The sequence below is a fragment of the Osmerus eperlanus genome, chromosome 13 (assembly GCF_963692335.1).
Source record: "Osmerus eperlanus chromosome 13, fOsmEpe2.1, whole genome shotgun sequence".
NCBI classification, from domain to species: domain Eukaryota; kingdom Metazoa; phylum Chordata; class Actinopteri; order Osmeriformes; family Osmeridae; genus Osmerus; species Osmerus eperlanus.
The window spans coordinates 9,588,914-9,605,249 of record NC_085030.1 but is presented as its reverse complement, the minus strand read 5'-3'; the positions used below and the strand labels follow the sequence as shown (position 1 = coordinate 9,605,249).

General features: G+C 42.2%; 1 protein-coding gene and 1 long non-coding RNA gene across 2 annotated transcripts; both read left to right on the top strand.

The window, feature by feature from the left end:
* Nucleotides 1-9,543: 9,543 nt before the first annotated feature.
* On the top strand, nucleotides 9,544-10,117 carry LOC134032366 (uncharacterized). Its single transcript, XR_009932008.1, has 4 exons — nucleotides 9,544-9,624; nucleotides 9,709-9,776; nucleotides 9,924-9,960; nucleotides 10,095-10,117. It is a non-coding gene; the product is annotated as an uncharacterized LOC134032366 (long non-coding RNA).
* A 66-nt stretch (nucleotides 10,118-10,183) lies between these two features.
* adgrg4a (adhesion G protein-coupled receptor G4a) lies at nucleotides 10,184-16,161 on the top strand. Its single transcript, XM_062476916.1, has 16 exons — nucleotides 10,184-10,188; nucleotides 10,267-10,409; nucleotides 10,515-10,644; nucleotides 10,821-10,927; nucleotides 11,093-11,309; nucleotides 11,507-11,672; nucleotides 12,169-12,318; nucleotides 12,866-12,985; nucleotides 13,067-13,112; nucleotides 13,317-13,427; nucleotides 13,558-13,702; nucleotides 13,997-14,265; nucleotides 14,409-14,514; nucleotides 14,635-14,915; nucleotides 15,298-15,399; nucleotides 15,601-16,161. Exons 1-16 carry the CDS (start codon nucleotides 10,184-10,186, stop codon nucleotides 15,735-15,737), a joined length of 2,235 nt encoding a protein of 744 aa, XP_062332900.1. The 3' UTR covers nucleotides 15,738-16,161.
* The last annotated feature ends 175 nt before the right edge of the window (nucleotides 16,162-16,336 follow it).

Genomic DNA, 16,336 nt, shown 5'->3' with positions numbered 1-16,336 from the left:
TATGCTTGTCATTTATGCTTTGAACTGTCATGATCATTTAGAGTTTGTCATTTAACGGAGATTACCAAGCACCAGTTAACACAAATGTTTATTCATATAATTTAAACACATCCGGCTATAGGCCTAGGCTAACATAGGCCCACAATTCCTCAGTGAAAAGAACAGATATTTGTATAGGCTAATCCTACATTTGCATGCTTGTCATTATTGATACTGTAGTTAAAAAAAAAATCCAGGTTGTATACAATATTATAAAAATTGAGTTTCAGTATACATAGTATTTGGATAATACATTTAGCCTATTTCGACCTCAACCCTGATAGCTTTACCTTCTACCCATTAGTCTGAGGCATATGTCTACATCATGAACACTTACCTTGTGGAGTGTGTTGTGGGATTCTGATGGCAAACAGAAGCAAAGCCCTATTCTATTCCAGATCTATCTAATCCCTCCCCAAAAGTAAACAACACATTTTCCCAGCGCCGTGTTCTTTCTATATCCATCCAACACTAGTGTCACTGTCTCTCCCTCTCTCACATGCCTTAGCCAGCGGGCCTCTCATTCAAAATACACAGTAAACAGGGAGAAACAGCACACTCTGGGTTCAGTCAGTTACACTTCCCTCAATAACACTGTGGAGTCCTGCAATATGTCACACTGCCATTAACAGTCCGGTGCTACTGAACAAATAATGCCCAAAGTTCCAGAGAGAGGACAGGGTAGTGCTTTAGTATATTTGCTGTATCAATCATAGCTTGCTTGATTTTTTTATATTTCAATGTACTTCATGATGACGTGGCTGTCTGTTTCTTAATCCTGTGATGCCGATACATAAAAGAACATAGGGTGTATCTAGGTCACAGAACACTGATAACAAATAGACTATTCACATTGTCCACAGACAAATGATAGCACTGTAATGCAATACAAGGGGAGCAGTTTCATGTATCAAAATAAATGGATCAAGCAATGACTAGAAATAATAGGCATTCAGTGGTTCAAACCCAATGGTCCATTTTATGAGCAGTATTCCATTCTGATCACATTAAAAAGTTCCTCATCTTCCCCTTTGTTTCAGCAAAGTGGCCATTAAGGCAGTGAGCACATCACAAACCAAGAAGAACAATGATTTATCTTAAAGGTCAGTGTCATGGCAACATCCCTAAGTTTCCTCCATACATTTAGCCACAAGAGCACGGTGAATCCTTGAAACAATGTCGGGGTGGGGCATGAGGGCAGCCGCTTGGGCCAGTTGCGGCAACAGTGTGTAGGTGGAGGTACGGAGATACTGGAAGAGATCCTGGAAGCTATGGAGGTGGGTGAGGATTTCAGAGGGAACCCCCAGAGAGCAACCCAACCTCCTCAGCCCACTGCCCCAACCCCCTGGGCCCAAGAGCAGAGACACATCTTGGACTGTGTCGTAGTCCAGACTCTCCAGACTCTGACCTGTGACAACAAAACACAAAAAAAGCAGTGGGTGGATAACATTAGTTTTAGCAACAGACACCTTTTGGTCACTGTGAAAAATTGAAATGCAGAAGGATGTACAGGTATAATCAGAACTTGAAAGTAATGAAGCACAACAATTGTTAACTAACAGGGGCGTCAGGTGGCTGAGCGGTGAGGGAAGCAGGCTAGTTATCTGAAAGTTGCCAGTTAAATTCCCGGCTGTACCAAATGACTTTGTGTCCTTGGGCAAGGCACTTCACCCTACTTGCTTTGGGGAGAATGTCCCTGTACTTACTGTAAGTCGCTCTGGATAAGAGTGTCTGCTAAATGACTAAATGTAAATGTAACAATCTGACCACACTGGAGTGATAGATAGTGATAGTGATAACCTAAACTGACATCCTTTTCCGCTTAGTGGTGACACAATCTGGGCAAGTAGGGATTACTGACCATCTTGAACTTTCAAGAATTTTCACTTCTGATTTTTCTCCTCTCTAGTTGCAAGGTAACTTACCTTGAGCCACAGAGCATATTTTCATCAGTTGCTGTTCCATCTAATAATCATATTAAAAAGTCAGTCAGTCACTGGAAGTGGTGTATTTTCCTCATCACCCCAATACCATATTGTACTACACCTCATTAGTTAATTAATATGATATGCAAACCTCTTCTAACATGTGATAGTAGCTTCTTTGACCCTCCCAAGGCCTATCTTCTTCATGCTGATTGGAGGGCTTGACATTGGCGGTCACACTAATAACAATAGAGGTTGGATGCACCTCATTCTCATTGCTCAATGAGCCCAGGCCTCTGAGTGGTGGAGAGGGATTTTTATTCATCAAGAAAACATAACGATGATTTATCAGAAATTAGTCCAAATGACAAATTCTAGTTTTTTTTTTAAAGGACAGGAAAATTCTAGGAACCTGTGGAGATCTTCAGCTGGGAGGGATGTCTGTGTGGAAGAACCTGGTGAACTCTCTCCTGTCTCTACGGGGTCAGAGAGGAGTGAGCACTGTGGAGAATCTGAGTCTGCTCCAGAGAACAGGCCTTCAGATTTTGGCACCTGTTCTAAACACAAACACATACACAGTGGAAACATCCATGATCCCTTTCTATGTTACATGAAAAATTACCACTGATTTGTTTTGGTCATGACTAGGATTTATCTAGTGTGGATATTATGTCATGTCAGGATTTTACTCACTGAGACTCTCAAATGTCAGCAGAAAGGCCCAAAGCAACAGAACCAAAATGAAGATGGAGGAGGCAAAGGCTGAGCCAATCAGAACCATGGACACTGGGACTGTCTTTGTCTCTAAAGGAGAAAGAGATTAAACAGTCAAACAAAATGTTGCAGTTTTTACAGATATTGTTAACTAATCTAGTTCACTTACTCTGCTGTGTAAATCTCTTGAACTTCCTCTTGGAAATAGGGATTTCCAAATCTAGGGGGAAAAGTTATGATTATTTGTAGATCCCAACATTTTAGAAAATCTGTCCTTTTCAAATTGAGTGACTGAGAGTAACATTGATGTGTTCCCATCTTTTTTGTTTTTACCTGCGGTGGTAGTGTGTGTTGGTTGCGAATGCAAACACGCCTTCCGAAAGTTGCTTGAGGAGCTATAGCAGGGCATACATAGAAGTTCTATCTCCCCTCTCATGCTCCTGAGCTCATAATACCTGTACACACAAAACACACACAAATAGTCAGACGCTATGGACGGAGTCAAGACAACAACCAGAGGTAACTCCATATGTATCGCTTATGTTTCATGTGATACTCTTCTCACCCTACGACACACTGTCCACACTGGGCGTTGCTAGTGGGGGAGCATGCCCCCCTCTCCTGGCGGTTGAGCAGATTGCACTGAGTGCACTGCCAGCAGGGAGCCAGGCCGGTCTCAACACTAAATTGCCCCTCAGCGCACGCCACACAGAAACCCTCACCACCATCCCCAAAACCACAGTCCTGGGATAAGACACAGGTTGGTAGACTGAAACTGTAACACATAGTATTCAGATGGATAGAATAACAAACATGAATGCAAAAAGACTTACAGACATGCATAGGATACCTCAGACAGCTGTTCCCCAGGACCACACACAGGGCACTCCAAACAGGTGCCATTAGGGTCCAGAAACTGGGTCTGATCACAGCTGGGTACAGACAGCGCTACAATACTGGATACCTAATAATGCAGATGTGTGTTATTGTTGCACTGTGGTTGAGATACTATGATTGTTGCATTGTGCCTGGTATCTGAGATGTGATAACTTTGCAGTGTGTCTGGTGCATACAGACCATTCCTGGTGTACTTTATATGCACAATTTGTCTAGTGCTTTGGATAAAAACTTCCGCTAAATGAATAAAATGTTACTGTAAAAAAATAGGAACCTCTTGTAACAAATAATCAACAGGAATGTGGTTGATAAACTTCAAAGCAATATTACAACATACAGAGTGGATATAGAAACATACCATGAGCAGGCCTGCACACAGACTGGACTCCATGAACACACCCAGGTCACTTGCCCTCTGGGCTGCCTTTTATAAAGAACAGAGAACAGCTAACTGTACTATAAGGGGACATTCTCAAAGAATGTGCTCATCACCCCTAGCCATTATAACTCCTGTCCACTGACCTTCAGGCAGACATAAACACACACTGATAGAGTAGTTAATAACAGCAGTTATGAGAATCAGAAAATGACAAAAAATCCAGTTATCCATATATTTTCAATTTAGATGTAGACTGGTATCCCTTGAGGTTTGGAGAATGAACACTATTTGTTGTAAATCACCATACCTTAACAGTGTGTCCAGTTCAAAGATGTTTTTACCTGAAGTTGATGTTCAGTAGCTTGTGGTACTGTTAGGTTTTATCTATAGAAGAATAAGATAATAAAAAATAAAAAAAACGTATTGACCCATGAGAGGAAATAGAACCTGTTGCTGACCTGATCTCACCATAACTGTATTTAATGTTACAATGTTTTCCTTCTTGCTCTGGAGTAGTTCTTGAGAGGGGTGGGAACTGCGATGGGTGTGTTGGTTTCCTCCCCTACCACTCTGCACATACAGGTACAGTAGATGTGTGGGAATCCCCCCACATCTCCATCTGGCATTTCTGTTGTGTGACGCAGGAGAGGTTCCCTGCCGGACCAACACAGGGGAAAGGAAAGCCAGGGCTGCTGCCTGCAAACTTGGTCAGCACGTCACCACTGGCCTTCTCAGGTTCCCCCTGGGGAGTCTCCTTGACCCTCCTTTGCATAGTCAGGCAGGTAGGAAAGGTGCAGGTATGCTACGGAAATTGTTGAATACTGCACTCTGTTTCAGATAAAGAGCCCTCTGTGTGTCAATGTGGGGGCATCTGTGCTGAATGGCCACTAGGTGACGTTAGAAGCTGAAAGGCTAAGGAAACCTTCAGTCAGGAAAGCCAATTAGATTTGTTTGAGGAGCTAATATTGCACGGTCATTCGAAACTAGGAAGGTGGACATCACAAGTACTGATTGCATACTGTTTAAACAATCCAAGCACAGGTAGAACAGGTGTGCACACACATGCTGTTGCCCACTGTTTGCGATAAGAGTTAAGAAGAGACAGATTTATCAAATCAGCAGAGTTCATTTTATACAAGGATGCACAGACCACAGAACTCACAAACAGAATTAAAAAAGAGATAACATCACTATCATCACTTTCAGTTCAGAACATTTTCCTGATATGCATTTTGTTTTTCTGGGAGTGCCAGGCTCTCAGGCACTCTGGGAGTGCCTGGGAGTGCTCGCTGTGGAAGAGACAGTTGATGGTGTGTCCCAGTCATCACCACCACCACCTGAAGCACAGCAGAAAGTCTCATTTTTTATGCTCATGTTCCAACTGTTGCTAGGCAGTATCCTTATGTTAACATGGACTTGATGATAACTTGACCTGAAAAAACAAATGTGCTGAAACAATAAATACGTACTTTATTTGAATATCCCTTTGTAAACGACTGACCTGTTTATAGCCGCATTTCGTTCGGACTAATTGAGGGAGTAAGCAGATTACACTGCTTCTTCCAGCAGGGCTTCTGCCAGCACACCTGGGCAGCCCGTCAGAGATGGCCTTCTCGGGTTCATCCCGGTCAGTGTCCTTGTCTCTGCTCTGCACGTTCAGGCTGGGACATCTAAGATTTCAGTCCTCTTTTTCAGACAAAGCGAGGTTTTATTATAGAGGAGGTGAAATTTGAATTTGACAAGAGAGGGATTCTGAAGGGGTTACTGATGTCAGATGACCACTAGGTGGTGGTAGGTGCAGGATGTTTAAGGACAACTGGATGCCTCCCTCCATCCAGTCTGTGGAGGAGAGCAGGACTTCAGATTTCTAGACAGGAAAACCAATTACATTTGTTTGAGGAGTTATCCTTAGACATTCATTCATGTCTGCTTAGCATTTCTTACTCCATCTTTGCATATAGATAACTCACACACACACACACACACAGAATCCTTTTCCCTTTTACATTCATATGCATCATTACAATTATATTCTCAGCACACAGTAATGGTTTATCATAAGAATATTTTATCTCAGTATGGATATGATTTACATCAGTGTGCATCTGTGTACACACATCTATGTAAATAAGGCTACAAACAGCGTCATCGCACAATATTTAATTACCCCCTGACTCATTCTCCAGACATGTTTGACTTGACTTAAACACACAAATCATTGACAGCTCCTACAGAGTGACAAAGAGAACAAAAGCATCTAACAAAAATAAACATTAATTAAGGACTTGATTAAAACAGTTAAATCCCACTTTCACCAAACCCACTGAAATGTGTGTGAAACTTAGTTAAAAATAACAATAGTTTTAGTTCCCATGTTGAACTACAATGAGTTACCTTAGTTATGTTTATTGCTATTCCAGTGATTAATAAGTAACTCAGGGTACAAAAGGGAGAAGGCGTGGAGGTTTGTGCATGGAGAAAAAACATTTGTCTCTTTTACCAAAGACGTGTCTTCTTGGGTCCGCTTTACATTTATTCAATTTAAAAAGGTTTTTCTTTTGGGTTGACCAAAACTAGGTGCTTCTGGACTACACTAGGGAATCCCACAGGTAATTTCCAGCTAGATATGTTTGTCTGATATTTGTACAATACGAGGGCACAACATGTGCTTCATGTGCATTGTTCCGATTTTTCAGATAGGTTTAACAATTCATACAATGACTCCCAGTATGCTTGCTGTTCTTGCAGACCGGCCATGGATTCAGTAAGAACTTGCTGTTCCACAGCTCTCCGTCTTCTGGTCCTGGTCTCAGCCTGGCATCTTTGCTCTGGTATGGTTAGAAGCCCAACAAAGGGATTTAGAAGCAGTTGATAATACACTAAAGAATGCCTAAAGAGTTTTTGACTTCTTGTATAATTTCATTTGCAGTTTAGCCACCTATTTATGGGAGTAAGGTGTTTTTTTATTGCATTATCAACCTTATGTATCATTGAATATTATGTGGGTTCTCTGTGTTTTTCAGGCTCGGCTAGTCATAGCCTCTGGGGCGAAAAAGTACAGTTTAAGGCAACAAACTGTGAGTGGCAGCTGGACCGGAAGGTGCCAGCCCTCGAGGAGCTGAGCGTGTGTCTGCTCCTCCATCCAACAATGAAGGTCCCCAAATGGACTGGCTTTGTCTACAAGCCTCGTGGTGAGCGACACATTGAGCTAGGACTGACTGGCAAGGATAAGTTCATTGAGGCATGGCTCATGGACCAGATGTTTCCTGTGGAAAAGGATCTGGCTCTGAACGAGTGGCACACCATCTGTCTCACCTGGTCCGGCCCCCACGACAGGCTCAGCCTGTACATCAACGGGAGCCGTCTGCTGGAGGCGACTGTTAACGCGACCCTGGCCCGACCACTAGCCCAAAACGGCACCCTCACTCTCGGTCTGCCACATACCGTGAATGGGGCTGGCAACCTGATAGTAGAAACTGGGAGGAACTTTGTGGGTGACATAAGCCTGTTTAGGATGTGGTCGAGGGAGAGAACCGCCGAGGAGCTTCTGAACCAGACCTGTACAGATGGTGATGTAGTAAGCTGGGACACACGGGACTGGAACTATACATGTTTCCCTAATCCTGACAAACTCCTTACCTGCAGTAGGTGTCACAAGTCCATTCGATATATATATATATCCATGGTCAGTATGGTCATTGTCACAAACTATGCAAATCCTATGTCCTATGTGAGCTCATTTATCGTGTACATTTTTTCAGAGTGGTCACTATACAAAATCCAAATGAGTGCCACCATCTCACCAAAGCCCATAACTCCATTGAAGAAAATCCTACATCAATGGGTGAGAAGAATAGTATAACAAGAATGTGTTCTTTCAATGACAAGAATGTGTCATGAGAGCAATTTTGACTTGGTCATCATAGAAACTATCGCAGCGGTCCTTTGATAACATCAGTGTCCTGTGTCTTCCTCTTTCAGCTGAGGAGTGTTTTTCCTCACAACATATTCGTGGAGGATATTTTTGTCTCAACATTGAGGTAGCTGAAATATTGCAATATTTGAAAACATGGCACTTCTGCTGTGTATGTATGTGTGTATGTGGCTGTGCACATGTGCAGGATATTGGGTTTAGGTATTTGGTTGTCTACATTTGTTTCTGCATGAAGCAATTTAGTTGAACATCTTTGAGGCCGTAGAAGTGTACGTTTAGTATGCACATTATTAAAACATGTTGTGTCTGCACGTTAAGGTGCAGACACAACACAAGGTATATTATTCACAGCAATAGCCACAGCGGGGACAAGTCTTTTTATCTAATCTCTGTTATCTGTGTTTCCACACAGACCAGCCTCACGTGGAAGTAATGATGAAGTTATGCAAGGCATCCAACAAGCTCAGGTACTGTATATAGATGTCATTGGATTGTCCCCAATAAGGGCGATATCCTCAGACACTCTTAGGCCACAGAAGGATACCTTAGACACAATAAGGGTTCTCCTTCAAACAGTGATTGATGAGACGCTCCTGCATGCGTCACGGTCACATTTGTACTTAAATCTCACAACTTTTGAAAACAAGAACAGCATGTCAGAGCCAGGGCAGACCTTTATGCATTTTAAATTATAAGCACACATATTTTGTTTTTCTCTAGGACATCGAGAAATTGTCAAAGTCAACTTTTGACAGGTACAGAAAACCAATTAAATGAAGCCTACCCAAGGCTGCACTGTGTGTTTGATTTGACATATATTACTGCATGAATAACATAGTGCTTGTGGTCAAGTCACCTGACGATGGCTGTGCTGCATGTGTCTTTGTGTAGTTTCCTCAGTGAGGTCTATGTGAGTGTGCAACCTGAGATGGATGTCAGTGTGGTTCAGGCTAACATATCTGATATGCTGAGACCAGCCTTCGTCGCTGACCCCTTCACCCTGACTGCAGACCCTGGCACCCTCAGTGTAAAGCCCATAGGTGAGTACACACACACATTTTTGCACACACACGCGAATCCACAGGCACACACAAGTAGATGCTCAGCCGAACCCACATACACACACAAACACATGCTGACACAAACCCAATACAGATGCACACACATAGAAAATAGATTTGTTGACTGAGGAGTTAACGCCTTTCTTCTTCCTGAAGGAACAGTACCACCACCTACTGTCACCGCCACCCCTGAGAGCTTACTGACTGTGCCAACTCTGGGAATCACTCTGTTCTCCACCCCTAGAGAACCACAGGACCCCAATTACACACTAGCTGGTTAGTCAAGAACACACCTCCTTAACTACTGTCTGTAATATTCAATTGTAGATTATTTGAAAGTGCTATGGAGCCATTTATTAATTCAAGGCAAACAGTAATACATCTCAGGGAAGACATATGACGTACACTAACAAGGTGGTTGGTTTAGTGACACATTGTACACAAAGCTGTTAGCTGGAAAAGTAGGATGTTAGAATGGTATTGGTCCCTCACCACATAAAATTGCTTTCTTTATTTCCCTTTTCCTGTCCATGAACTTATATGGCAACTTTGGAAATAAAATGCTAATTTGCACTTTCATTTCTAGTAGACTACAAGGACACCTTCTTCAGAGTTAAACTGAGGTTGAACATGACTGGAGAGATTCAGAAACCAATGAATACCATCAATAAATGGGTGAGAAACATTTAACCACTACAAATATTTATTTCTCTCTTTGAGCGCAATCCTTCACGGTTTCTTTTTGTCTTCGGGCAACAGCTTCAGGAAAAACTCAAGCCACATCAAATGGAGATATTACACTTGAAGATCCTAGAGGAGGCTGTCAGGTGAGGCTCAACCACTGCATCCACCCATGGTTGGCCTTATGTAGACATGCATGTGGTCACAAATGTCTCTTTTGTGTCTTTATCAAGCATATCTGAAAATCTGTTCAGCTTCATAATACCAAATCTCTGTGTCTATTCTGTTTGTAGGGGTAGTGATAATGAGGAGACTCATGGATCGAAGATGGTGAGCATGTTCATTTAAACTCTGTCCGCAAAACATATTAAAGATTGTGGCAAAAGCTGAGAACTGAGTGGTACTGAAGGTTTTATTAAGTTATAATGAACAGCATATCCACTTTTGTGCACTCTCTCTTTTAGATTCCTAGGCTGAGTGAGAAAGCGTAAGTACAGTTGACAGAGGCCAAACATATGAAATTCTAACTCCAGCTGCTTAGCTTGGATCCAGGATGCTGCCAGTGGTTTATTGAATGTGGCAGTGGACTTTTTCATTTCTTATTTGTATCCACACTTCCTGTATTTTGCCCCCAAGGTATGAATGTGCATTCCACATTCAAGCGTTTGGCACACGCAACATAACAGAGACCAAGGACCTCATTCACAAGCTGCTGACCACAAAGCACACTGACAATGTTATCACCATCCAGGCAGGTGTTATTGAGATAACACACATAGGTATGTAGTTCTGACATCAAGTCAAAGGGTTTCTCTTCTCTAGGTATTGGAATCGGGTGCCATGTGCCATGACAATGTTAGTTATTGACAGTATCTGTTTTGCAGAGCCGGGCATCTGCCCAGAGGACACTACCAAGGGTATCTACGGGGAATACATATGGCCTTCTGGTGAACCAGAGCAGAACACCTCCATTGGCTGTTATAAGAACCCGGCTAAGAAAGGATACAGGCAGTGGTGAGCCTATTTTCAGAAAAAAAAACTATTGTTTATTTACCGGGTTGTCAATAATTGCTTAGGAGATAAACTTCAGGACTGAATATGCATAACTTTGACCTCAGCTATCATCTTGCATTGAATATCATCCTGTGTGTCTATTATCACCTGCTCTCATCATCTTCCTCTATCTGTAGTGACTTAGATCCTGACTCTGAGAAGGCCACCTGGCGGGATCCAGACTTTAGTAAATGCAAGCCAGTCTTCACTTTCTCTAACCTAGGAGACCTCATCGTCACAGCAAGTAAGTCCCCAGCCACCAACTAAATACACTGCTATGTATCGAGAAGACATATGCCTTGAAATTGTAGATAGTCATACAACGTACATAATCACCTGTATTTGTACATTTAAAAACCCAGATATTAATGAGCTATCATAATTAAGATGTGCTATTTTTCTCTTCCAGATAACACAGCTGACGTGGTGGGCATTATTGAGGACCTGGTGAACAGTGAGCTGGGTTCTGATGGGAGCCTGACGGGGGAGGAGCTGAACACAGTGGTCGACAAGCTAGCTGAAGTGATGGGGGTTGCCACGGTGACCCCTGAGCTTGGATCGAAGATCATTGGAATCATCAGTGACCTCCTGGGATCTGACACTGTCTTGTCAGCAGTGGGTAATAGGTGAATTAGAGACATTTGAACAGGAATAGATTGACAATGAAGAGAACAAAGTATTATTTCAATGATTAAGGAACATTGAACATTTAGCTGGGAATTTATTTTTCTGCCTTGCTGTCTTCAATTCAATTCTGACCCTCTATTTCTGTTATCCTCCTTGACACCTGTGTCCGTTCTTTTGCCTTTCCTTTCTCCAAAAGAATCCTGAATCTGATTGAAAGTGTTGGGAACAAGATGTTTTTTTCTGGGGAGTCAGCCAACGTGACTGTCCCCTCGCTGGCCGTCTCCATGGTTAATGTGGACCCAGACCAGTTCCATGGCCTGACCTTCGGTGTTTCCTCCTTTTCCACTGGCCTAGTCCCAGAGGTCAGAAACCATGCGGCACAGCATCTGTGGTAGTCACATGGAAACTCCACTATTGTGTGTGTGTGTTTGCGTGTTTGTCGGCAGTCAAATCAATGTGTGTCGTATCACATCATGTTCCAGTTAATAATCTGTGGTGTGATTTATAAGGCTTGGCTTCCGCTCTGCAGGGCATGCCCTTGAGTGAGTGGAAAAAGTCATTCCTCTAACAAACTATAATCTAATAACTAGACAAAGAGGGTGATGCAAAACTCAACAGGATATGTGACTTCTGGTCTTCAGCCTCCAGCATTATACCTGGTTAATTTGCAACAAGGACATTAAGCATACTCGTAACTGATAAACTGATCAATTCATTCAGGACATTTTACTGTTTTATGTCTAATGTTTTTGCACTGATTCAATGGCCTTTCTGATACTGTTTATAATATTAAGTAGACAGTATATTGACTTCCAACCAGAGGATGGCAAATAACTCTTATTAAACTTTATATTGTAGATTTTTGTCAACCAGTCCTTTGTGAGCGATCCATTTGAAGGTGCCGTGGCATCCATCTCCCTACCCTCGGCCCTAGAGACAATCCTACACAACAACGGAAACAGACGCAGAGTCCAGTTCCAATTCTATGGCGTACAAGAGCTATTCAAGGTACATACACTCATATAATGACACAAATTAAAATCTACTTTTGTGTAGTTTTTTTAAATGTTCTCATCATTTTGCATCCAAACATTTTTTTTTATTGTAGTATATACAGCCGTGGCCAAAAGTATTGGGAGCGACATACATTTTGTGTTTGCAAAGCTTGCTGGGTCGTGGCATAAAATGACTGCCATCATAATTTCACTAAGTCATATCATCAGCACGGGAAAGTGTGAACTAGTTCTAGCCCGGTGAAATCACTCTATCATTCTGATTGGATTTTAAGAGCAGATTGACTGCTGTAAAAGAGGGGACTATTTGCATATATTTAAATTGTTCGCCCCAAAAAAGCTTTAAAAAATATGAAATGTGCCTTATTGTATTCCAGTATTCTATAGAAACATGTGAAAACATTTTCCTCGAATACTGAACCAGCAAACTTTGCAAAACACAACATCTGTCATTGCCAAAACTTATGGCCACGACTGTATATTTTAATATATGTTGATAACAGAAATGTGTTTGTTGTTCTCTGTATATTATTCATTTACAGGACATGGAAAGCAACTTGACACTAAATACCTATGTAGTGTCTGCTAGCGTTAGCAACAGCCTCGTCAGCAATCTCAATGAGTCTGTAGTAGTTATACTCAGACACCTCAAGCCAAAAGAGGTGACAAATTGATCATATCAAAAATAACTGAGCTGCAGTTTTGCTTTTTGAATGTCATGACATAAGCTCTACGTCCCACAGACCAGTGACAGGGTGCAGTGCGTGTACTGGGACTTCCAGAAAAACAGTAAGTTCCTCATTGCTTTAACTTCCTCTCTGCAGGGTTTATGTTGCAACGATCATGCACGAAGGGAACATGTTTACAACTCAGGATTTAGAGGGATGTCAAATGCTCTCCGTTGGTGCACAGTGTGTGTGTATGCATCTGTGTGAATGTGCATCCATGTATTTGTACATGTGTGAACCTGCTAATCAAAATTATGTGTGTCAGATGGGCAGGGGGGCTGGAGCAGTCAAGGCTGTGAGACCGAGAGCAGGTCTGCTTATCTGACCAGCTGTCGCTGTAATCACCTGACACACTTTGGTGTGCTCCTGGTGAGTGGTTGATTCCCCGTGCTTGCACAACTGAATGGAAGGGCAAGCCTTAATACACAGAAATGTATATATATGTTTGTCCATATACATATGTACCTGGTAACGCTCTTTGCATTGTTGCGTTGTTATCAGACTAGAAGTTGCGTGTGTTGTCTTGCAGGATGTGTCCAGGACACCCATTAGTGAAAAGGACCGCCAGATCCTGTCCATCATCTCCTACCTGGGCTGTGGGGTGTCCTCCATCTTCCTGGGCATCAATCTGCTGACTTACACTGCCTTTGGGTAAGCTTACCATCTGGACCATCAAACACAGAGACGATACAGATATCGGTTGGTTCCACGTCTTCTTTGTTGTGTAACCTTCTCTCTGTCAATCTCTTGTATAACTCTTCCCTCAAGGTGCCATTAAACCAATCTCTGCTTTCCCAATTCCGTATGGATATTCCATTTCACACCAAACCTAACACTTAGCCTTAACCTAGCCTTCACCTCTAACGCTACCCCCCCCCCTTCCTCTTCACACACACATACACACACCACTAACACCATTTCTGTTTGGTCCTTCTTCTCACACAGGAAGTTGCGTAAAGACTACCCGTCCAAGATCCTACTCAACCTATCAGGGGCTCTGCTGGGGCTCAACATGGTCTTCCTGCTCAACTCCTGGCTCTCATCCTTCAACAACTATGGCCTCTGCATCACCACTGCAGTCACTTTGCACTACTTCATGTTGGCATCCTTCACTTGGATGGCCCTGGAGGCCGTCCACATGTACTTCGCTCTGGTCAAGGTCTTTAACATCTACGTCCCCTCCTACATTCTCAAGTTCTGCGCCCTTGGCTGGGGTAAGGCTGGAGAGATGGCAATTTGTGGACTATATGTAAAGAGAGATTGAGAGAAAACAGAAATAGTCAATAGAAAAATTCTATTGATTGTCTTTTAACTGAATGAATAGAATTCATATATCGGGTGTTTGGTGTTTACACAGGCCTTCCCCTGGTGATTGTCAGCCTAGTCCTGGCGATAGACATGGATGCCTATGGCAATGACTCGTCCAGGAAGTCTGCAGACGATCTGCAGAACTCTGAATCATTGTAAGTGTGATGTTTGGGAAACTTTTACTTACCATTCTGGATTTGAATTTTACGAGTAGGTCAGACGATAGACTTGACTCTCCTCTCCCCTTCTCTCTCCATCTCATTTTCTTCCATCAGCTGCTGGTTGCAGAGCAATGTGGTCTTCTACATCACAGTGTTGGCCTTTGTTCTGCTGGTCATGCTGATAAACCTTTCTGTGTTCATCGTGGTTCTGGTTCAGATCCGCAACATGCGGACCAACAAACCTGCTGGAAACAAGGGGAGCATGCTGCAGGACTTGCGAGCGGCAGCCAGCCTCACCTTTCTGCTGGGTCTCACTTGGCCACTAGCCTTCTTCGCCTTGGGTCCGGCCAAAGTACCGCTACTCTATTTTTTCTCCATCCTTAACAGTCTTCAGGGTAAGGAGCACCAAGGGACAGAAACTTGATTTCACTTTATTGTTTTGTAAGTAGGTTTTAAAAAGGCATTATTTAGGGACATTTTGAGACTCACACTGTCAGTTTGTCATTGATTAGACAGAGCCTTTGGTTGATTCTCTTTTTTTCTGTCCTATTTTCTTTTTTGGTCGACATACTTTTTTTTGCCCTTTCTTGTTTTTAACCTGTAGCACTTTGAGATTTTACCTAATATAAGGTGCCTTATAAATATTATTATTACCATTACTATTATTATGAAAAGGAAGAAAGTAAATTAGAAAAACAAAGGAAATGACAAAAGAAAAGAAGGAAGTTTATTGAAGAGGAAGGAAGTAAGGTCCAACTTGTTAACTCTGTGTTTCAGGGTTCTTCATCTTTGTGTTCCACTGTCTGATGAAAGAGAATGTTAGGAAGCAGTGGAGAATCCACCTGTGCTGTGGCAGATTCAGGCTTAATGACTATTCAGGTAAAGAGAACAGTCTGTTATTTGTTTGGTTGTCTGTCTGTCTGTCTTCCTGTGGAGAGCTAAAACCCTAACTAGAAGACACTGTACCCATGCAAAGGAATCTTCTTAGACAGCAACCTTTTATGAAGTGTTAGCTGTAGATATATGGATTATCTGCATGTTTAGATGACAGTAATAACATTGAACTTTGTGCCTCCTTAGACTGGAGTCGTTCTGTGACATGCGACAGGTCCAAGCAGAACCAGTTGGTGAACTCCCCTTCTTTGAGGTCTGTAGACACCAGCTCCAGCAGGAAGATCTCTGAATCGTCCACTGGTTCTGCGCCAGTCCACTTCTAGGGGGAAAAGTCTACTGAGACCCGTAGCGAGATCATGTGACAGGGTCCAGGGTTTGTCTTGACTTCCCATCTCCAGTAAGCTGTTACAGCTTCAGTACAATAAAACAACATGGATATGTTGAATACTTTTGGCATGGCACTGAAAACGTCCAGATTCTGCAATTTAATGTCCTTGTCTAACTAAAAAACAAGCTTATTTGTACAGTTTATTGTTAATTGTAACAGTGCCTTTGTAGTTTCATCTTCTTTTTGGATAAAGAGACTGTGTTTACTGTGTATATGAAAGTGGTATTTTAATTTAAATGTCGATAATTTTGAATTTGACTTAATTTAGTCCATTAGCACATACATGTAATAATGTGATGGTGGTTGCTGTTAAATCCTTTAGTATCAATATATTTATCAGCTTTAGGTAAAATTCAAAAGTAAGTCAAAATAACTTCAATAAAAGTATTTTCATTTTCAATTATGTTACTACTGGCTTTCTGGGAGTAGAATAACTTGTTTCGCATTTTTCGATCAAATTTGACTAACAATTTATCAATTTAACATGAAAATTCAAGTGTAGCCTAGGTCTTCTAGACTGTTTCTAACAGCGCG

Bases quoted from the DNA above. Each gene is read 5' to 3' on its own strand.
- adgrg4a (XM_062476916.1), top strand. The intron at 12,986-13,066 runs GTGACAAATTGA...TACGTCCCACAG, and splicing joins GACACCTCAAGCCAAAAGAG to ACCAGTGACAGGGTGCAGTG. The intron at 14,515-14,634 runs GTAAGTGTGATG...TTCTTCCATCAG, and splicing joins CTGCAGAACTCTGAATCATT to CTGCTGGTTGCAGAGCAATG.